Below are 23505 nucleotides of genomic sequence, written 5' to 3'. Positions count from 1 at the left end.
AGAAGGCCGAACCTGCGTCTCAGCAACCAATAGGCTATAATAATAATAATTTATTATTTATACCCCGCCCATCTGGCTGGGTTTCCCCAGCCACTCTGGGCGGCTTCCAACCAAATATTAAAAACAGTACAGCATCAAACATTAAAAACTTCCCTAAACAGGGCCGCCTACAGTTGTCTTCTAAAAGTAAAATAGTTGCTTATTGCCTTGAGAGCTGCTGGGAGGGCGTTCCACAGGGCGGGTGCCACTACCGAGAAGGCCCTCTGCCTGGTTCCCTGTAACCTCACTTCTTGCAATGAGGGAACCGCCAGAAGGCCATCGGTGCTGGATCTCAGTGTCCGGGCTGAATGATGGCTCCTTCAGGTATACAGGACCAAGGCCGTTTAGGGCTTTCAAGGTCAGTGCCAATACTTTGAATTGTGCTTGGAAACGTACTGGGAACCACTGTAGATCTCTCAGGACCAGTGTTATGTGGTCCCGGCGGCCGCTCCTAGTCACTAGTATAGCTGCCGCATTCTGGATTAATTGCAGTTTCCAGGCCACCTTCAAAGGTAGCCCCACGTAGAGCGCATTGCAGTAGTCCAAGCAGGAGATAACCAGAGCATGCACCACTCTGGCGAGACAGTCCGCGGGCAGGTAGGGTCTCATCCTGCATACCAGACGGAGCTGCCCTGGACACAGAATTGACCTGTGCCTCCATGGACAGCTGTGAGTCCAAAATGACTCCCAGGCTGCACACCTGGTCCTTCAGGGGCACAGTTGCCCCATTCAGGACCAGGGAGTCCCCCACACCCACCCGCCCCCTGTCCCCCCAAAACAGTACTTCTGTCTTGTCAGGATTCAACCTCAATCTGTTAGGCAGCATCCATCCTCCAACCGCCTCCAGGCACTCACACAGGACCTTCACCGCCTTCACTGGTTCTGATTTATTAGCCACTCTATAGGAATCAAGAGCTAACTAGGCAGTGTTAGTCCATTAAAGCAGGCGGACATTTTCAGGAGAGGACGGAGAAGTCCCATTGTGCAATATCAACAGTTAAACACCCATGCTTTTACTTCCGACTTTTCACTAGTGCCCTCCATTCGAAACAAATCCTTTGCAACTTTCCACTTCCCAGAAAATCTGAGGGCGTGAGCAGGCCTTAAAAAAAGAGGTTAGTAATACAGTATATATATACTTACTAAATGTTTGGAGATATATAGTGTATTTTCGAACAGTTCTTGTCAGCAACAACCATTCCTTCAGTGGCTCTTGTATCTGCTCCAAGCACTATCCCATCCTAGGGAAAGAAAGGGAGATGGCAACCGCATACCTTATTTTTCGCTCCATAAGACACACTTTTTTTCTTCCTAAAAAGTAAGAAGAAGTTTCTGTGCATCTTATGGTGCGAATGCGTGATCCCTGGAGCCAAATTGCTCAGGGGCGAAAGGCAGATCGCACTTTTTTTAAAAAAGAAAGAGTTAAAGGCTAACACGAGGGAACGAGAGTGTTGAAAGGAACCCACTCAGCAGCTGATTGCAAGAGATCGGGAGGGAGATAAGGGAGCTACCTCCCTTCCCAGCCCCAGCCCCTTGCCCAGGCCTCCATTGTTGTGTTTCCCCAGCGACATGTGACTGGCTGATTAGATTATCTGTCTGGAAACTGTAGAAATGGCTCCCTTTCCTAAAGAAGCTGCAGAACTGCGAGTTGAACCTCATAAAAACAGGATTTTTTCCCTTTGCAAGGAAACTCAACAACTCAAAAATGGAACGTTCCCCCTTTGCAAGAAAGATGCACAACTGTGAGCTGACCCCCCCCCCAAAAAACAGGGCTTTTCCCATTTGCATAAAAAAGGTGCACAACTTTGAGCTGATCCTCAAAAAAATGGAGCTTTCCCCCTTTGCAAAAGAAGGTTCCTCAAATATTTAATGGGGGACAAAGGCACCTAGGCCTCTAGGAATTGGCTACTATGCCTAGGACAATTCAAGCAAAAAAAATATTTTTTTTCTTGTTTTCCCCCTCTAAAAACTAGGTGCATCCCAGGGTGGATATTTTTTTGATTTAAATCAGATTTTGTTTAAAATAAAATGCTTTTTGAGGAAAATATATTACCATCCAAAGGTTATTCCATCATGAAATAAAGATTAGTTTTTAAATTATGTAGAATAAGGTTGTATATGTTTAAAAAAAATTGGTAAATAAATTCCATTAATCCATTCACAATGTCATGCTCTTCCATAGATTATTGGGCAGTTTCTCTGCCTACAAGATATTATCACAGACGCATGGTTTACTTTTGCAGTTCTCAAAACTGAATTTGACTCAGCAGAGATCACATGCCTCTTCTTCACAGCAAAAATGTTATAACATGAACAGAGTTGAGAAAAAGACCTTAATCCTATTGTTCTCCAACCTATGAATACAGAATCAACCCCTTCAGTGCCAAGTTTCAGGAAGTTCCGTGAATAGAATAGAAACAATATTTTTCTGATTGTTTGGAATGGACAGTATTTAAGTTTTCCATGTGTAGGCTGGGCTGCAAGTCTAAGTTTCTATATAGATATATACCCTGTCTGTATATGTGTGTGTGTGTGTGTGTGTGTGTGTGTGTGTGTGTGTGTGTGTATATATAGTTTAGCCAAATTAGTTAACAAACATGGATGTTTGTTTAAGCAAATAACATATGCTGTAATGCTATTGTTTCAGTTGAATAAATCTATTTAAATTGTTATTATTAAGGTAATGATTATTTTTCTCCTTCCAAAGTACAACAGAAAAGTTGTCCAAATATGAATGTTTGACCTATTAAACTGGGGTTAAAAAAACTAATATGAAAAGTTGTGATTCTAAAAATCTTCATCTACTTGCATATTCAAGTTATACCAGCAAGAATTAGTCTTTATGTAGAAAACGATGATTTAAATCAGGCATCCCCAAACTGCGGCCCTCCAGATGTTTTGGCCTACAACTCCCATGATCCCTAGCTAAGAGGACCAGTGGTCGGGGATGGTGGGAATTGTAGTCCAAAACATCTGGAGGGCCGCAGTTTGGGGATGCCTGATTTAAATCAAGCCTTACTGACTAGTGATTTAAATTGTGATTTAAATCGGTTTGATTTAAAACAAATCCACCCTGCGTCCTATGGTGAGGTACGTCCTGTGGAGCGAAAAATACGGTATACGCTTACCTGGAAGCAATTGTCACTAAACTTCGTGGGACTAACTTGTGAGTAGACATTCATATGACAAAGCAAAACAAAACAAAACTCCTTCCAGTAGCACCTTAGAGGCCAACTAAGTTTGTCATTGCTATCGTGTACATGCACACTTCTGCAGAGAGGAAAAACATTGGAAGAGCTGACTTTACTGCAACAAGGATTGGGGCCTCACCTTAAACACTACCCCAGCAATGGTGGTGCCGGTCTTGCGGGCTGTGGGAAGACGCAGGCCCTTCTTGGTCCCCTCTGCTTCAAGCTGAGAATTCCTACAATAATAATAATAATAATAATTTATACCCTGCCCATCTGGCTGGGTTTCCCCAGCCACTCTGGGCGGCTTTCAACAGAAAAATAAAATACAATCTATTAAACATTAGAATCATAGAATCGGAAGAGACCACAAGGGCCATCCAGTCCAACACCCTGCCAAGCAGGAAACACCATCAAAACATTCCTGACATATGCCTGTCAAGCCTCATAAGGCATCGTTTCCAGGCCTTTGATCATTTTGGTTGCCCTCCTCTGGACACGTTCCAGCTTGTCAGTCTCCTTCTTGAACTGTGGTGTCCAGAACTGGACACAGTACTCCAGTACTCCAGTGAGGTCTGACCAGAGCAGAATACAGTGGTACTATCACTTCCCTTGATCTAGGTCAGGCACCCCCAAACTGCGGCCCTCCAGATTTTTGGCCTACAACTCCCATGATCCCTAGCTAAGAGGACCAGTGGTCAGGTATGATGGGAATTGTAGTCCAAAACATCTGGAGGGCCGAAGTTTGGGGATGCCTTATCTAGATGCTATTAAAAGCCTCCCTAAACAGGGCTGTCTTTTAGAAAACATCTGAAGGCCGCCCTGTTTAGGGAGGCAGATTTTCTCTTGGACATCTGATGGGAGGGCGATCCACAGGACGGGTGCCACTACCAAGAAGGCCCTCTGCCTGGTTCCCTGTAACTTGGCTTCTCACAGGGAGGGAACCACCAGAAGGCCGTCGGCGCTGGACCTCAGTGTCCGGGCAGAACGATGGGGGTGGAGACGATGATTACAACAGGAAGTAATCATGAAAATGAGGCACTGGTGCTAAAAATTAAAGTCTTCTCCATAGATAGTGTAAGGATATCCAGGCTAAACTGCGGCCCTCCAGATGTTTTTGCCTACAACTCCCATGATCCCTAGCTAACAGTACCAGTGGTCAGGGATTATGGGAACTGTAGTCCAAAATATCTGGAGGGCCAAAGTTTGGGGGTGCCTGATTAATACAGATAGATAGCTATAATATAGATAGATAGAGAGATAGATAGATAGATATAATATACTGTAGATAGATAGATAGATAGATAGATAGATAGATAGATAGATAAAAGATAGATATAGATGTAAGCAGTTTTGGTGAAAAGTGGAAACACACCCACATGTCCTTTTTACATTTATATATATAAAGATATAAAATCCCAGAACTGTTTCATATTGGGACACCCCCACCAAATAAAATAAAAATAAAAAATAAGAAGTTTCATTACTGAAATAAAGGCACTTTTCAACGACATTCTAATTTCCCAAGTTTCCCCTTTATATTATATCTATCTATATCTAGCTATCTATATATATAGTGATGTACGGAAGTGAGAGCATATATATAATCCAGAATTGTTTCATATTGGGACATAAATAATAAAAAATACAAAATTAAACACAAAATAAATATTAAAAGAAGAAATAATGAGTTGCATTAAATACTGTATATACACACATTTAATATACATATAAATATATATGTGTGTGTGTGTGTATACTGTATATGCATACATTTTATATACATATAAATATGTATGTATGTGTGTGTGTGTGTGTGTGTGTATATATATATATAGATAGATAGATAGTATAATGTATAAATAAAACACAGGTGGCGCTGTGGGTTAAACCACAGAGCCTATGGCTTCCTGATCAGAAGGTCAGTGGTTTGAATCCCTGCGACGAGGTGAGCTCCCGTTGCTCGGTCCCAGCTCCTGCCAACCTAGCAGTTCAAAGGCATGTCAAAGTGCAAGCAGATCGATAGGTACTGCTCCGGCGGGAAGGTAAACGGCGTTTCCGTGTGCTGCTCTGGTTCGCCAGAAGCGGCTTTGTCATACTGGCCACATGACCTGGAATCTGTACGCTCGCTCCCTCAGCCAGTAAAGCGAGATGAGCGCCGCAACCCCAGAGTCGGTCACAATTGGACCTAACGGTCAGGGGTCCCTTGACCTTACCTTATATATATACACACACATACATACATATACATATTATATATATTTATATATACATGCACGCACGCACGCACACATGTACATATATAGATGTAGATATGGATTTTTATATAGAGATCTATATAGATATAAAGATGTAGATATTGATACATAGCTTTAGATATAGATATATTAGCATTATTATCATATATACATATATACAATCCCAGAAATCTGGGGGGGGGGGAGCTTGGGCACTTCCAAGTAGAGCCCCTTTCCCCGTCCGCAGCGGAGGCCTCGCTAGGCCTCGGAGCCTCCTGAGTCACGCCGCCGCCGCCTCGCCCTCCCTCCCGCCCGGCTCCCTTCCACCTCCCGCGCCGCTCTCCGTCCGTCCCCCCGTCCCCCGGGGCCTCCACTGACGGACTGACTGACCGGGCGCAATTGTGGAAGCTGAATCCTCCGGCAGCGTCGGCCGGCGAGGCCTGCATGACGGAGAGCGTTGCCATCTTGCTCGAGTTTCCCCTCAGGCGGCTGCGGCGGAAACGGAAGTGGCGTCAAAGGGAGGGAGGGAGGGAGGGGGCTGAGAGAAAGACCGAGAGAGAGAGACCGAAAGCTGAGGGAGGAGGAGGAGCCTCAGCGCCAGGGGGCTGCGGCGGAAGCGGAAGTGGCGTCGAAGGGAGATAGCGGGCTGAGAGAAAGAGACATACAGTAGAAAGAAAAGTGTTCTCGAAGCTACGAACATGAGTTTGACCAAACTGCGGGAGGCAATGCAAGACAGGAGTGCCTGGCGTGCTATGGTCCATGGGGTCAGGAAGAGTCGGACACGACTAAACCACAACAACAGAAAGAAAAGAGGGGGAGGAGTTATGAGGAGGCCCCGCCCACCAATAACCAGCCCAAACCTGAAGGAGGAGGAGAAGCCTCAGCGCCGGGCGGCTGTGGCGGAAGTGGCCTCGGAGGGAGAGAGGGAGGGGCAAAAAGGAGGGAGGGCGGGGTCACGGAACTACAACTCCCATGAGACATAACTGAGAGGGCAAATGGTCAAGGATGATGGGAGTTGTAGTTCCTAAAGATCTATAGCCTGCATAGCCAACCTCGGCTCTCCAGATGTTTTGGAACTACAACTCCCATGACCCCAGCTAACAGGGCAAATGGTCATGGGAGTTGTAGTTCCAAAACAGCCGGCGAGGCAACGTTGCCTCTGCCTGTTTTGGAACTACAACTCCCACGATCCCTAGCTGACAGGGCCGGTGGTAAGGGATCATGGGAGTTATAGTTCCCAAAAAGCTGGAGAGCTGAGGTTGCCTTGCCTGTTTTGGAACTACAACTCCCATGATCCCTAGCTGTCAGCCAGTGGTCAGGGATCATGGGAGTTGTAGTTCCAAAAACATCTGGAGCAGGTATAGGTTACCTTGGCTCTCCAGATGTTTTGCAACTACAGCTACCATATTCCCTATCCAACAGGGCCAATAGTAAGGGATCATGGGAGCTGTAGTTCCAAAACATCTGGGGAAGCATGGCTGCCTATGCCTGGGTTTGCTCAGCCAGCCAGTATTTATTTCCTACAACTTAATGCAGGCATCCCCAAACTTCAGCCCTCCAGATGTTTTGGACTACAATTCCCATCATCCCTGACCACTGGTCCTGTTAGCTAGGGATTATGGGAGTTGTAGGCCAAAACATCTGGAGGGCCGCAGTTTGGGGATGCCTGACTTAATGCTTTTGCAAGGAAACTTCTGGGGGAGATTAAGGGCTTCCTCTTGTCTTGCCTCTTCTTCCTTTCTTTCTCTAACCCAGACATCCTCAAACTTCGGCCCTCCAGATGTTTTGGACTACAGTTCCCATCATCCCTGACCACTGGTCCTGTTAGCTAGGGATCGTGGGAATTGTAGTTCCAAAACATCTGGAGGGCCGCAGTTTGGGGATGCCTGCTCTAACCCCTGCCTCCCTCTCCCCCCAGCCGCCTCTGCTCCGCCTAAAAGGGACAACTTGTCAGCTATGGAGGCTCTTTGCAGGTATGTTTAGCCTGGAGAAGGGAAGGTGAAGGGGTGACATGATAGCCATGTTCAAATATATCAAAGGATGTCATATAGAGGAGGGAGAAAGGTTGTTTTCTGCTGCTCCAGAGAAGCGGACACGGAGCAATGGATTCAAACTGCAAGAAAGAAGATTCCACCTCAACATTAGGAAGAACTTCCTGACAGTAAGATGTTCGGCAGTGGAATTTGCTGCCAAGGAGTGTGGTGGAGTCTCCTTTTTTGGAGGTCTAAGCAGAGGCTTGACAGCCATATGTCAAGAATGCTTTGATGGCATTTCCTGCTTGGCAGGGGGTTGGACTGAATGGCCCTTGTGGTCTCTTCCAACTCTATGATTCTATGATTCTACAAGCTGACGCGGCCGTGCGTTGCTGTCAGCCATATGTCAAGAATGCTTTGATGGTGTTTCCTGCTTGGCAATGGGTTGGACTGGATGGCCCTAGTGGTCTCTTCCAACTCTATGATTCTATGATTCATTTTACCAGCTTCTTTATAATAATATTATAGTCAATTCTCTCCAAGATGAAGAGGAGCCATTGATGAGCACCCTTGGGGTTCGGTCCGCCAGCCAGTTCCAAATCCACTGAATGGTAGCATTGTCTAGCCCGCATTTCCTCAACTTTTTTACAATAATATCATGGGGCACCTTGGCAAAGGCCTTGCTGAAATCAAGAATATCATAGTAGACACTTCTCTCCAGGATGAAGAGTAGCCATTGATGAGCACCCTTTGGGTTCGGTCCGCCAGCCAGTTCCAAATCCACTGATTGCCTACCCCGCATTTCACTAGCTTCTTTCCAAGAAGCTTTCCAACACAGTTTTCTTTACGAATCTTATTTTTGTTTTGTTTCTCCTCTGCCCCCTCCCCCTGCCTCCTCACTTGATGAAGTTAAACTCCAATCTCTGGGGCAAATTAAAGGCTTCAGAACCGCGTTGGCATGCAAACAAACAGAGCAGTTGGTGGGGAGGGTGGGGGGCGCAGTCTGGGGAGAAAGAAATAGCAGGTTTTAGCTAGAAGGGACAACAGCCTTATTTCCCTCTTGGTCCTTGACAACAAAGCAGATGTCCTCCAATTATAATTTTACCTCTAGTAATAGCTGTGCCACCCTTCCCGTATCCTCCCAGGTAAACACGCCTTGCAGATGTGCGCAGGTGAGCCTGGCTGCCGTTCAAAGCAGCCCTCCCCGCAGCTACGCCGCCACCTCCTGTCGCCACCTGGAAACGTTGAGCAAAAAAAAAACATCCCTTCCACCAGCACCTTGGAGAGCAACTAAGTTTGTATTATTTTTTCTAAAGTATTAAAATCAAACTTTATTTGATTTTATTTTTTTCTAAAGTATCATTGGAGAGCAACTAAGTTTGTCTTATTTTTTCTCTAAAGTATTAAAATCAAACTTGATTTGATATGATTTGTTCTAAAGTATTAAAATCAAACTTTTTTTCTAAAGTGTTAAAATCAAACTTTAGTGAGATTTAAATTAAAACCTATCAAATCAAGACAAAACAAATGAAAATGGATCACATCCAAATTGAAGAATGCCTGCAAATCATCATACTTCCATATTTTCATCTGAAAAAAATCACTAATATCTAATACAGTACAGAATTCATCTAGACCAGGCATCCCCAAACTTTGGCCCTCTGACCCATGCCCCCTCCTCCCCCCACCACACTGGCTCATCCCTGTGATTGGCCCCTATTTCCCCCCCATTTATTTTTATTTATTTACTAGCTGGCCCTGCCATGCATTGCTGTGTCTCATCCCTGTGACTGCCCCCACCCTGTGCCGATCCATGATGTATCCCGCCCCCTCTTCCCCCCCACCCGCCTTATTCCTGTGATTCCCCCCACCCTGTCCCGACCCATGACATATCCGCCCCCTCTTCCCCCCACCCGCCTTATCCCTGTGATTCCCCCCACCCTGTCCTGACCCATGACCTATCCTGCCCCCTCCTCCCCCCACCCCGGCTCATGTGACTGCCCTCACCCTGTCCCGATCCATGACATATCCGCCCCCTCTTCCCCCCACCCGCCTTATCCCTGTGATTCCTCCCACCCTGTTCCGATCCATGACCTATCCTGCCCCCTCCTCCCCCCACCCCCGGCTCATCCCTGTGACTGCCCCCACCCTGTGCCGATCCATGATGTATCCCGCCCCCTTTTCCCCCCACCCACCTTATCCCTGTGACTGCCCCCACCCCGTGCCGATCCATGATGTATCCCACCCCCTCTTCCCCCCCGCCTTCTCCCTGTGATTCCCCCCAACCTGTCCCAACCCATGACCTATCCTGCCCCCTCCTCCCCCCACCCCGGCTCATCCCTGTGACTGCCCCCACCCTGTGCCGATCCATGATGTATCCTGCCCCATCTTCCCCCACCCGCCTTCTCCCTGTGATTCCCCCCACCCTGTCCTGACCCATGACCTATCCTGCCCCCTCCTCCCCCCACCCCGGCTCATCCCTGTGACTGCCCCCACCCTGTCCCGACACATGACCTATCCCACCCCCTCCCCCACCCCTGGCTCATCCCCGTGATTGGCCCCACCCCACCCCAACACATGACCTATCCCACCCCTCCCCCAACCATTGTCTCATCCCTGATTGGCCCCACCCTCTCCCGACCCATGACCTATCCCGCCCCATCCTCCCTCATCACCCCCCACAGTGGTACTATTACTTCCCTTGATCTAGATCAGGCATCCCCAAACTCCGGCCCTCCAGATATTTTGGACTACAATTCCCATCATCCCTGACCACTGGTCCTGTTAGCTAGGGATCATGGGAGTTGTAGGCCAAAACATCTGGAGGGCTGCAGTTTGGGGGTGCCTGAGCTAGACCTTCCTGTCTAGTCTGTTTTCTCAATCAAATTCAACTAAAATAAAATGTACACCAAATATATCTCATGAACATGTCAAACAAATAGAATTTTCCTCTCCTTTCATATACTTCCACTGGTCTTCATCTTGATCTTTAACTTGTTACTGCTTCCTCATCATTCTAAACTTCACTTGTTATCCCTTCTGTTTTATGATCCTTACATACAGTACAGAGCTTTAGAAATGAACCCAGGATTTTAATGTGGGACCTTGTTGTTTCTGAATTTCCCCCAATTTTGTTCAAAATATTTTTTGCTACCACCTCTGGTTGAATCGCAACTAAGTTTGTCATTGGTACAGGTGAAACTCGAAAAAATAGAATATCGTCGAAAAGTGCCTTTATTTCAGTACAAAAAATTCCTTCCAGTATCACCTTAAGATCAACTAAGCAACGCATGGCCGGGTCAGCTAGTAGAATCATAGAATCATAGAGTTGGAAGAGACCACAAGAGCCATCCAGTCCAACCCCCTGCCAAGCAGGAAACCACCATCAAAGCATTCTTGACATATGGCTGACAGCAATTCGTGGCCGGGTCAGCTAGTAGGATCATAGAATCATAGAGTTGGAAGAGACCACAAGGGCCCCCCAGTCACGCAACTTAAAAGGTGAAACCAATCTATGAGATAGATGTATGACATGCAAAGCAAGATACAGGTGAAACTCAGAAAATTAGAATATCGTCAAAAAGTGCCTTGATTTCAGTAACACAACTTAAAAGGCGAAACCAATCTATGAAATAGATGTATGACATACAAAGCAAGATCTGAGATCGCCTGGAAACCAATGTCCCCACTGTGGAAGGACATGCGGATCCAGAACTAGCCTCGACAGTCACTTACGGACCCATTGCTAAAATCGTGTTGATGGAAGACAATCTTACTCGGCTACGAGGGATCGCCAAAGACGAAGAAGAAGACTTCTAGTTGGACGTCTACCAGTTGGAGAACAGACTTGACCAAAGGTGTCCTGGGCTTTGAAGACACTCGATCTCAGGACACAGGGGTGCTAAGAGGAAGGCACGCTTGGCAAATCCACACCGTGATCAACTCCCGCCCGGAAACCAATGTCCCCACTGTGGAAGGACGTGCAGATCCAGAATGGGTCTCCACAGTCACTTACGGACCCATTGTTAAAACCGTGTTGATGGAAGACAATCTTACTCGGCTACGAGTGATTGCCAAAGAAGAAGAAGAATACCCCTCCTCACCCTGTCACTATATATAAGGGTCTGAAGACTTCTGTTTCTGTGTATCTGAAGAAATGTGCGTGCGCATACAGGTGAAACTCAGAAAATTAGAATATCGTCGAAAAGTGCATTTCTTTCAGCCATGCAACTTATTATTTTTTTCTTTTTCTTTTAATTTTGACAAATGCTTTCTTTTGGAAATTCCACAGGAATAAAACAAATAGTTACAATCCTACAAAAATAAACAAAAATAAACATCGCTATGACATTTCATTAATTCCACTAGCTGGTCCTGCCAAGCGTTGCTGTGGCTCATCATTCATTCCATTCCGTTCATAATTGACCCGCCTAACAACAAAGAATGACAATGACAACCAATCAAGGCTTGCCATATCTAGCTTTGCATGTCACGCATCTATCTCATATATTGGTTTCACCGTTTAAGTTGCATTACTGAAATCAATGCACTTTTTGACGATATTCTAATTTTCTGAGTTTCACCTGTATGGCCTTGAGCTGTGTGCCATCAGGGCGCTTCCAGAACAGGCCCACAGCTCTGAAAACATTAACCTCTTTCTTAACGCTCAAATTTCCTGTTCTTACAGGACTGAACTGGGGGGTGCTACTGCCATCTAGCGGTGAACCATGTCGTCTTGAATGCAGTTGACTACAAGTACTAGCTGGCCCGGCCACGCATTACTGCGGCTCCTTCCTGTGATTCCCCCGCCCAAACTGTCCCGATCCATGACGTATCCCATCCCCTCCTCCCCCCTGTGATAATAAATATATCCCTGTGATTATATATATATATATATATATATATATATATATATATATATCTTAGGGTGATGACTTTTTCAATTTTCTTCTCAAAAATTATTTCCTGTAGCACAAATCGATGAACCTTTGCCAATGAATGACTAAAATGAGGTATATTCCATTGAAATATTTAAAAAAGGTCACGCACAAACCATTTAAAAAATAATTGTATGCCATTTTACAATTTCATAAGATTGTATGAACAATTCTATATATATTTCGTATCAAATTTGGACACAACGCCACATTCCACAATGGGGAGTGTCCTTAGCAACGTAGGGTATACAAATGTCACACCTGCGCAAGGTAAAAGCCCCTTTGGGGGACCTCCAAACTCAGCCAGCAGACCCTGCCGGGCATGCTGGGAAAAGAACCTACGGGAGAGGTAGCAAAGGACCGCCCTCTAGCGGCGTCTATACTGTTACTGCAGCTAAAGAAAGCTTCCTTGTGTGTTTGAGAATGTTGTATATATGTGACTCTAAAGCTTGGGTTCCATTTTATATCTGCTTACAGTGACTTCAAAAATGGTCAAAACACTGATAAATAAATTTTTTTAAATCATTTTGTGCGTGAGGTTTTTTTTAATCAAATCTCTTTCTCTATCAAATCTCAAAGTAAGATTTTTATCTAATCTTTAATGAAAGCTCATCAAACTATGATACAGGGAAATGAGGTTGTAAAAAAGTCATCACCCAAATATAGATATATTTGCAAAGTTCAACAAGAAATTCTAGTTGCCTGTTTTGGCCCCAGAACTGCAGCCGTTGGATAAATCCCAAATAAGAGAGCAGACGTGTTTGCAGTTGGATTCTCGGTTGGATGGATGCAGTTGAATCCAGAGCAGTGGATTCTTGATTGGTGGGGTTTTTGTGCTATTTGGCAGCCCTCAAAAGTGCAGCGTTTGCCCTTTCGCTCGGGGAGTCGCTTGCGGAAAGACCTTTATGGTCGCCAGCAGGGAGCCAAGGAACGCGGGCAGCCGATTTGGAAAACCCCAGAGTTCTCATCTCTGTTCTATTATGTGCTGCTTGTCGTTCTATCTGCAAGATGAGTCACTGTTTCCACCCACCCTCTCAAAACCTTTCATATTCCAGGATCCTGGCCAATTCATTCTCCAAGCATGGAGAAGTGGACACGGAGCAATGGATCCAAACTACAAGAAAGAAGATTCCACCTCAACCTTAGGAAGAACTTCCTGACAGTAAGAGCTCTTCAGCAGTGGAATTTGCTGCCAAAGGAGTGTCGTGGAGTCTCCTTCTTTGGAGGTCTTTAAGCAGAGGCTTGACAGGCATATGTCAATAATGCTTTGATGGTGTTTCCTGCTTGGCAGGGGGTTGGACTTGGATGGCCCTTGTGGTCTCTTCCAACTCTATGATTCTATTATTCTAATAGCTGACCCGGCCACGCGTTGCTGTCAGCCATATGTCAATAATGTTTTGATGGTGTTTCCTGCTTGGCAGAGGGTTGGACTGGATGGCCCTTGTGGTTTATTCCAACTCTATGATTCTATGTCCCATATTTTGCCAAAAAGGTAAAAGAGAGGAATAATGATACTAATAATATAATAATAATTTTTTATTTACAGGTGAAACTCGAAAAATGAGAATACAGTCATACCTCAGTTTAAGTACGCCTCAGTTTGAGTACTTTCAGTTTAAGTACTCCGCGGACCCATCTGGAACGGATTAATCCACTTTCCATTACTTTCAATGGGAAAGTTCGCTTCAGGTTAAGTACTGAAGCTGAAGCGAACTTTCCCATTGAACGTAATGGAAAGTGGATTAATCCGTTCCCGATGGTCCGTGGAGTACTTAAACTGAAAGTACTCAAACTGAAGCGTATTTAAACCGAAGTATGAGTGTATAAGAAATACGACCCGGCGTAGAAGACGACCCTCGGCTTTTCCAGTTAAAATATAGAGTTTGGGATATACTCGCCGTATAAGAAATGCGACCCGGCGTATAAGATGACCCCCGACTTTGGAGAAGATTGCCCTGGGTTACAAAGGAGTCTTATACGCCCACCAGTCTGAGTGGCAGCGCAAACATCCCATCCCTGGCAAGGAGTCCCACTTAAATGGGTCATTGCTCAAAGGGGAACAATTCTGCCTCAAAAGGGGAAGAATGTGGTTTGCCCGTTGATGACACAGCGCCACCCATCCGTCTCTATTTGAGTTGGCTGCTATTGAGTGGATGGCAAGGGAAGCAATTGCCAGTCAAATTTATTGATTTTGTAAAGAATTCTTGTTTCGTTAGTCAGCAGGTCGGCCTTCCGAAGAGTTATTCTCGCCCTTCTTTTTCCCAGAAGCTTGCCTTCCTGAGTCCTGGCAAACTGGGGTCACTAAGAGTCGAAAGCCAATCAGATGCCTTTGGCTCCTCCAATGGATGACTAGTTTCTGAATCCTTGACAACCACTGTGTGGGCCAGCCGACCCACAGTGGTTCCCATTGAGGTCCCTGTTTGCTCTTTGAATTCCAGCTCCATGGATGCAACCGAGTGACCGGAGCCCATAGCTGTCAAATGCTCCCTTTTTTCAAGGGAAATTCCCTTATGCTGAATAGACTTCCTCACGAGAAAAGGGCAAACTGGACAGCTATGCCAGAGCCCATCAGGGAGGCAAGCGAGGATGAGACTGGTGAGCCTCGCAAGAAGCTGGGCAAGGCGTGGCTGGGTGGGTGGGCAAGGCGTGGCTGGGCAATGCATGGGGGTGCCTGGTCTAGCTGGACACAGTTTCCTGCCATTTGCTGCCACGGGGACAGATTATACTGTTTTCCAGCATGGCGCTTCTTCTGACGGGTTGGTCCTTTCTCTCTTTCTCCAAGCATGAGATTTCATTGAGGGTTTTATTTTTCCAAAAACAAACCACGCCGGAGACCCAGCATATAACGAGCTGCTCTGGATACAAATGGCGTAATCTTCCCTTTGCAGACCCTTCTCATTGTCCGAGCTGAAAAGCGCAGCTCGGAGGCCCTCCCATAAATTGCCAGTTTTATGTTTTCTTGTGACAGGTACATTGTCCGGCGGGACGGGCTCCATTGTGCGTCTGCCACAGACGGACGCCAGCTGTTGATTCTGCCAAGAGGCTACTGGGTGGGTGGGGACATTTAGAGAGCAGGATCGACCGGTGCCATCTTCTCGAACAAGGACAAGTAGCCTAAAAACGTTTTTGGGAAGGAGACGAAGTGGGGTAAAGTCTATCGCCCCACCCCATTTCCTTCAGGGCAGGTGTGTAGCCCGGTTTTGACTGGGGAGGGCGGCATATAACTAAAATTTTAGTCTTGGAAAAGAGGTGCTGCTCTAAGAACAAACAAGATGAATTTTAACAAGGAGAAATGTAAAGTACTACACTTGGGCACAAATACAGGATGGGAGACACCTGGCTTGAGAGCAGTACATGTGAAAAGGATCTAGGAGTCTTGGCAGACCACAAACTTGACATGAGTCAACAGTGTGATGCAGCAGCTGAAAAAGCCAATGCAATTCTGGGTCGCATCAATAGGAGTATAGCATCTAGATCAAGGGAAGTAATAGTACCACTGTATTCCACTGTGGTCAGACCTCACCTTGAGTACTGTGTCCAGTTCTGGGCACCACAGTTCAAGAAGGATACTGACAAGTTGGAACGTGTCCAGAGGAGGGCAACCAAAATTATCAAAGACCTGGAAACGATGCCTTATGAGGAACGGCTTAGGGAGCTGGGTATGTTTAGCCTGGAGAAGAGAAGGTGAAGGGGTGATATTATAGCCTTGTTCAAATATATCAAAGAAGGAGGGAGAAATGTGGTTTTCTGCTGCTCCAGAGAAGCGGACACGGAGCAATGGATTCAAACTACAAGAACGAAGATTCCACCTCAATATTAGGAAGAACTCCTGACAGTAAGAGCTGTTCGGCAGTGGAATTTGCTGCCAAGGAGTGTGGTGCAGCCTCCTTTGCAGATCTTTAAGCGAAGGCTTGACAGCCATCAGTCAGGAATGCTTTGATGGTGTTTCCTGCTTGGCGGGGTGTTTTACTGGATGGCCCTTGCGGTCTCTTCCAACTCTATGATTCTATGATTCAAATCCACTTTCCATTACTTTCAATGGGAAAATTCGCTTCAGGTTAAGTATGCTTCAGATTAAGTACGGACTTCCAGAACCAATTACACTCATTCTTCGGGTTAAGTACGCTTCAGTTTACGTACTCCGTGGACCCGTCTGGAACGGATTAATCCACATTCCATTACTTTCCATGGGAAAGTTCGTTTCAGGTTAAGTACGCTTCAGGTTAAGTGCGGAATTCCGGAACCAATTGTGTTTGTAAACCGAGGTACCACTGTAACGATGTAAAAATGGTATGATATGATAAGAATCAGATTAGAATATATTTGAAATTATGAAATAGAAATGGCTAAGGATGATTAACAGGTGAAACTCGGAAACTAGAATACCATCGAAAAATGCATTTACAGTGGAACCTCGGTTTATGAACACCTTGGTTTATGAATTTTCAGTTTATGAACGCCGCGGACCCATCTGGAACGGATTAATTCACTTTCCATTACTTTTAATGGGAAAGTTCGCTTCAGTTTATGAACGCTTCAGTTTGTGAACAGACTTCCGGAACCAATTACACCCATGTTTCAGTTTATGAACGCTTCAGTTTAAGTACTTCACAGACCCGTCTGGAACGGATTAATCCACTTTCCATTACTTTCAATGGAAAAGTTCGCTTCAGTTTATGAACGGTTACTCCGCGGACCGTCTGGAACGGATTAATCCACTTTCCATTACTTTCAATGAGAAAGTTCGCTTCAGTTTATGAACGCTTCAGTTTATGAACAGACTTCCGGAACCAATTGTGTTCATAAACCGAGGTACCACTGTATTTCAGTAACGCAACTGAAAGGGTGAAACCAATCTAAGAGATAGATGCTGCACAACATGCAAAGTGAGATATGTCAAGCCTTTATTGGTTGTCATTGTAATTATTTGTCGAAACAAAAATTCCTTCCAGTAGCACCTTAGAGACCAACTAAGTTTGTCATTGGTATGAGCTTTCGTGTGCATGCACTATGACACTATGGCACTATGAAAAACTTAGGTGCTACTGGAATGAATTTTTTCATTTTTTCTTTCGACTCATTTTCCGAGCTTCACTTGTAGAAGGGTGGCAACTGTCAGGGATTCCTTCGCTGAGATTCTTGCATTGCCCAGGGTTGGGCTAGAATGATCCTTAGGTTACCTAAGATCAAGAGAAGTAATTTGTTGTTTAGTCGTGTCCGACTCTTCGTGACCCCATTGACCCTAGCACGCTAGGCACTCCTGTCTTCCACTGCCTCCTGCAGTTTGGTCGGACTCATGTTCGTAGCTTCGAGAGCACTGTCCAACCATCTCATCCTCTGTCGTCCCCTTCTCCTAGTGCCCTCCATCTTTCCCGACATCAGGGTCTTTTCCAAGGAGTCTTCTCTTCTCATGAGAAGGCCAAAGTATTGGAGCCTCAGCTTCAGGATCTGTCCTTCCAGTGAGCACTCAGGGCTGATTTCCTTCAGAATGGAGAGGTTTGATCTTCTTGCAGTCCATGGGACTCTCAAGAGTCTCCTCCAGCACCATAATTCAAAAGCATCAATTCTTCGGCGATCAGTCTTCTTTATGCTCCAGCTCTCCCTTCCATACATCACTACTGGGAAAACCATAGCTTTAACTATACGGACCTTTGTTGGCACGGTGATGACTCTGCTTTTGAAGATGCTGTCTAGGTTTGTCATTGCTTTTCTCCCAAGAAGCAGGCATCTTTTAATTTCATGACTGCTGTCACCATCTGCAGTGATCATGGAACCCAAAAAGTCAAATCTCTCACTGCCTCCATTTCTTCCCCTTCTATTTGCCAGGAGGTGATGGGACCAGTGGCCATGATCTTAGTTTTTTTTATGTTGAGCTTCAGGCCATATTTTGCACTCTCCACTTTCACCCTCATTAAAAGGTTCTTTAATTCCTCCCCACTTTCTGCCATCAAGGTTGTGTCATCTCCATATCTGAGGTTGTTGATATTTCTTCCGGCAATCTTAATTTCGGTTTGGGATTCATCTAGTCCAGCCTTTCGCATGATGAATTTTGCATATAAGTTAAATAAGCAGGGAGACAATATACAACCTTGTCGTACTCCTTTCCCAATTTTGAACCAGTCAGTTATTCCAGTCAGTTCTAACTGTAGCTTCTTGTCCAACATAGAGATTTCTCAGGAGACAGATGAGGTGATCAGGCACTCCCATTTCTTTAAGAACTTGCCATAGTTTGCTGTGGTCAACACAGTCAAAGGCTTTTGCATAGTCAATGAAGCAGAAGTAGATGTTTTTCTGGAACTCTCTAGCTTTCTCCATAATCCAGCGCATGTTTGCTAATTGGTCTCTGGTTCCTCTGCACCTTCGAAATCCAGCTTGCACTTCTGGGAGTTCTCGGTCCACATACTGCCTAAGCCTGCCTTGTAGAATTTTAAGCATAACCTTGCTAGCTTAATGTTTAATAGATTATTGTATTTCATTTTTCTGTTGGAAGCCGCACAGAGTGGCTGGGGAAACCGAGCCAGATTGGGGGGGGTGTATAAATAAATTGTTGTTGTTGTTGTTACAGTGGTACCTCAGTTTACAAACACAATTGGTTCTGGAAGTCTGCACTTAACCTGAAGTGTACTTAACCTGAAGCGAACTTTCCCATTGGAAGTAATGGAAAGTGGATTAATCCATTCCAGACAGGTCCGCAGAGTACTTAAACTGAAAATACTCAAACCGAGGCGTACTTAAACCGAGGTATGACTGTATTATTATTATTATTATTATTATTATTATTATTATTATTATTGTAGAAGGGGGGCAACGGTCAGGGATTCCTTCGCTGAGATTCTTGCATTGTTCTCTGAAATTGTTCTCTGAAATCTCTGCTAAGCCCCTTTCATGGCTCTTTAAAAGTAGTGGGGATAATTTTTAGGGGTTTTCTTCTTCAAAACAGCGCCAAGATGGGGCCTGAGAACCGGCTGTCCTTCCATCTCCCCCCCCCCTTCCGACTTTGGATGAATCATTCATAGGCCTAGTCCCCCTCCCGGGCTTGGGCGCTTTCCCAGAGAGAAGGCGGGTAGTGAGGCTTTTGTACCCCCTGGCTGGGCGGGGCTCTGTCGGCCCTTTTTGGGCAAAATGCCCGAGAAAGGGGCGGCGGCGGTGTGCAGAGAAGAGCAGGCATCTCTGGACGCGCCTCTCCTAAAGCGCTTTGCATCCAGGGCGCGTCTCCGCTTTCCCGACTTTCTGAAGCGCTGCGCAGAGTGGAACCGGACCATGAGGGTGGGAGGGTCGCCTCCCAGCTCCCAGGAGGACAGGTGAGACGGGGGTGGGACCCTTGGGGGCGTCCTGGGGACTATATTTCCATGCACACACACCCCGGAGTCCGCTGCGCTTCGGGCGCTGCTAAAGCGCTTTGCGCTTTCACACGACCTTCTGCTCGAAGGTGCGGTGCGCAGAGTGCAACCGATCATTAGGGTGGCAGGCAGCCTCCCAGCTCCCAGGAGGACCGGTGAGTCTCGGATGGGGGCGTCCTGGGCGCGCTATATTTCCATGCACCCCCCGGGTCGGGCGCGGCTAAAGCGCTTTGCCTCCAGCGCGCATCTCCGCTTTCCCGACTTTCTGAAGCGGTGCACAGAGTGGAACCGGTAATGAGGGTGGCAGGGTCGCCTCCCAGCTCCCAGGAGGACAGGTGAGTCGGGGGTGGGGCTTTTGGGGGCGTCCTGGGGGCTATATTTCCATTCCCCCCCCCCGGAGTCCGCTGCGCTTCGGGCGCTGCTAAAGGGCTTTGCGCTTTCGCACGACCTTCTGCTCGAAGGCGCGCTGCGTTGAGTGGAAGCGGACCATGAGGGTGGCAGGGGCGCTTTGCAGCATATCTGAGGTTGTTGATATTTCTTCTGGCAATCTTAATTCAAGTTTGGGATTCATCCAGGCTTAGACGGGTCAGGCGCTGCTAAAGTCCTTTGCATCCCGGGCGCGCTTCCCTGCTTTCCAGACGTTCTGCTGCGCTGAGTGGAACCAACCATGAGGGTGGCAAGGGCGCCTCTCTGCTCCCAGGAGGGCAGGGGTGTCGGGAATGGGCCCTTGGGGGCGTCCTGGGGGCGCTATATTTCCATGCACCCCCACAGAGTCCTCTGCGTTTTGACGGGTCGGGCACTGTCTGGGTTTAAGCAGAGGCTATGTCTGCATATTTGGAAGAGCCAAGGGGGCAGCAGCCTGCTTTAAAGACCCTTTAAAAAAAAATTATTAAAGATAAAGAATACCGGTAGTAAAAAAAAAGCTGGACCATCAAGAAGGCTGATCGCAGAAGAATGGATGCTTTTGAATTCTGGTGCTGGAGGAGACTCTTGGGAGTCCCATGGAAAGTTTGCTTCAGGTTAAGTACACTTCAGGTTAAGTACTCCGTGGACCCATATGGAACAGATTAAGCCACTTTACATTACTTTCAATGGGAAAGTTCGCTTCAGGCTAAGTACGCTTCAGTTTAAGTACTCCGTGGCCCCATCTGGAACGGATTAATACACTTTCCATTCCTTTCAATGGGAAAGTTTGTTTCAGGTTAAGTACGCTTCAGGTTAAGTATGGACTTCCGGAACCAATTGTGTAATTAAACCAAGGTACCACTGTATTATTATTATTATTATTATTATTATTATTATTATTATTATTATTATTTCTCTCCTTCACACAGAGAATGAAAGCTGGCAAGGTGGTCGGCATGGTCCACAGACTCTCGGCACCCGGCTCTCTGCTTCTCGGACTGCTGGTAAATTTGGCTGGAGGGGGTCGCTAGGGTTGCCCGACTCAATAGAGGACAGGACTTCTGTGCCTTTTATTGCCCTGCTCTCTTTTGAGTCTGGAAACCTTCAAGAGAAACCAGCAGATCCTTTGCTTGGAAATTAAACAAAGGGTCTGCTGGTTTCTCTTGAAGGTTTCCAGACTCACAAGAGAGCAGGGCAATTAAAGGCACAGAAGTCCTGTCCTCTATTGAGTCCTCTAAGGAGAAATGTAAGGTACTACACTTGGGCAAAAAAAAAAATGAAAGGCACAAATACAGGATGGGTGACACCTGGCTTGAGAGCAGTACATGTGAAAAGGATCTAGGTGTCTTGGTAGACCACAAACTTGACATGAGTCAACAGTGTGATGAAGCAGCTAAAAAAGCCAATGCAATTCTGGGTTGCATCAATAGGAGTATAGCATCTAGATCTAGGGAAGTAATAGTACCACTGTATTCTGCTCTGGTCAGACCTTACCTGGAGTACTGTGTCCAGTTCTGGGCACCACAGTTCAAGAAGGAGACTGACAAGCTGGAACGTGTCCAGAAGAGGGCAACCAAAATGGTCAAAGGCCTGGAAACGATGCCTTATGAGGAACGGCTTAGGGAGCTGGGTATGTTTAGCCTGGAGAAGAGAAGGGTAAGGGGTGATATTATAGCCATGTTCAAATATATGAAAGGATGTCATATGGAGGAGGGAGAAAGATTGTTTTCTGCTGCTCCAAAGAAGCGGAGACGGAGCAATGGATTCAAACTTCAAGAAAGAAGATTCCACCTCAACATTAGGAAGAACGTCCTGACAGTAAGAGCTGTTCGGCAGTGGAATTTGCTACCAAGGAGTGTGGTGGAGTCTCCTGCTTTGGAGGTCTTTAAGCAGAGGCTTGACAGGCATATGTCAAGAATGCTTTGAGGGTGTTTCCTGCTTGGCAGGGGGTTGGACTGGATGGCCCTTGTGGTCTCTTCCAACTCTATGATTCTATGATTCTATGAGTCTGGCAACCCTAGGTTTTTTTTTTTTTTGCAAACTGGGAAAGCTCAATTTTTGAGGATCGGCTCCAAGTTGTTGAGCTTCCTTGCAAAGAGAAAAAATCCTGTTTTTATGGGGTTCAACTCACAGTTCTGCAGCGTCTTTAGGAAAGGAAAGGAAGTAGGGTTGTCCTGTCCTCTGTTGAATCTGGCAACCCTAGTGGTCGCAGTGGGGTGGGCGGATGGTGATCCGTCTGTCAAACGGTTGTGGGGGGGGCACCGCTCTCCCGTTCAAGGCTCCTGTGGGTCACGTTTAGAGATGTAAACTTCCCAGAAATTTTGAAGCTCATATAAAACCCTGGTCCTTTTCCCTTTCCCTTTCCCATACTCTGATGTGGAGGTAACAACCAAGACTCAGGCATCCTCAAATTTCGGCCCTCCAGATGTTTTGGACTACAATTCCCATCATCCCTGACCACAGGTCCTGTTAGATAGGGATCATGGGAGTTGTAGGCCAAAACATCTGGAGGGCCGCAGTTCGGGGATGCCTGACCTAGACATACCTGGCCTGCTTTCAAGGTCAACCAACGTGGATTCTAGTCTGCAAGATTTTAGATTGGGTAAGATTTATTTTTAAAGAAAAATAATAGGCTAAGGGGAGATATTAGAGGGTTGGTAAAATATGAAAGTTATATGTAATGATTTAATGTAATATGGTTATGATTTGAAAAAAGGGTAAATTGGAAATGAGATTTGATTAAAGTTAGTATATTTCTTAAATAACTGATGAGTATAAATGAATAGTAAAGTAGAATGATTTAGTTTAATATGTTCATAATTTGAAAGCTGTGTAAATTGGATATTATAAAGGCTCGGAAAGGGAGTGACGGGGAAGTCGAAGTTGAGTTATGAAATGTGTTGATTCTTTTTCTGTCTTTTTTGTTTTTCTTTTGCTATTTTGAATTTTTGAATTTTTGCATTTAAGATTTTGTTGTGTGTGTTGTTTTTATGGTCTGGTGTTTGTTAGAAAAAAACCCAACAAACACATTTTTTTAAAAAAACAAACAAACGTGGATTCTAGTCTGCAAATGGTGCCATTAGGTAATTCCAGGTCTTCTTGAGTGGGATGAGGAGGGGTCTTTTAAAGTGGTTATGTGTATTAAGATTTGTGCCTTGCTTAGCAGGCAATTTCATACGAAGACTTCCCAGAGCCCAGTAAGCAAGGTAAAGGGTAAAGGGACCCCTGACCATTAGGTCCAGTCGTGACCGAGTCTGGGGTTGCGGCGCTCATCTCACGTTATTGGCCGGCATACAGTTTCCAGGTCATGTGTGCTACTGCAAGGAATTTATTTATTTTGAATTTGATAGTTTGGTTCCTACCCTCTGGAGCAGCTTGCTCTACCT

The 23505-nt window shown here is 45.9% G+C and overlaps 2 protein-coding genes across 2 annotated transcripts in view; one reads left to right on the top strand and one right to left on the bottom strand.

Moving 5' to 3' along the window:
- The window catches only part of PSMB7 (proteasome 20S subunit beta 7), a 51987-nt gene extending 46032 nt beyond the window's left edge, over positions 1 to 5955 (bottom strand). The window contains exons 1-3 of the mRNA XM_035112792.3: positions 5855 to 5955; positions 3370 to 3463; positions 1183 to 1280 (exon numbers count right to left, since the gene is read on the bottom strand). Of these exons, the coding sequence (XP_034968683.1) occupies positions 1183 to 1280; positions 3370 to 3463; positions 5855 to 5928 (266 nt within the window). The 5' untranslated portion in view covers positions 5929 to 5955. The remainder of the gene's footprint in view (positions 1 to 1182; positions 1281 to 3369; positions 3464 to 5854) is intronic.
- Positions 5956 to 19517: 13562 nt separating this feature from the next.
- The window catches only part of ADGRD2 (adhesion G protein-coupled receptor D2), a 102454-nt gene continuing 98466 nt past the window's right edge, over positions 19518 to 23505 (top strand). The window contains exons 1-2 of the mRNA XM_088665080.1: positions 19518 to 19675; positions 21049 to 21123. Of these exons, the coding sequence (XP_088521206.1) occupies positions 21052 to 21123 (72 nt within the window). The 5' untranslated portion in view covers positions 19518 to 19675; positions 21049 to 21051. The remainder of the gene's footprint in view (positions 19676 to 21048; positions 21124 to 23505) is intronic.

This window comes from Zootoca vivipara, chromosome Z2 (assembly GCF_965207765.1).
Source record: "Zootoca vivipara chromosome Z2, rZooViv2.hap1.1, whole genome shotgun sequence".
NCBI classification, from domain to species: domain Eukaryota; kingdom Metazoa; phylum Chordata; class Lepidosauria; order Squamata; family Lacertidae; genus Zootoca; species Zootoca vivipara.
The sequence above is the reverse complement of the archived record's forward strand: the minus strand, read 5'-3'. Positions and strand labels throughout refer to the sequence as shown.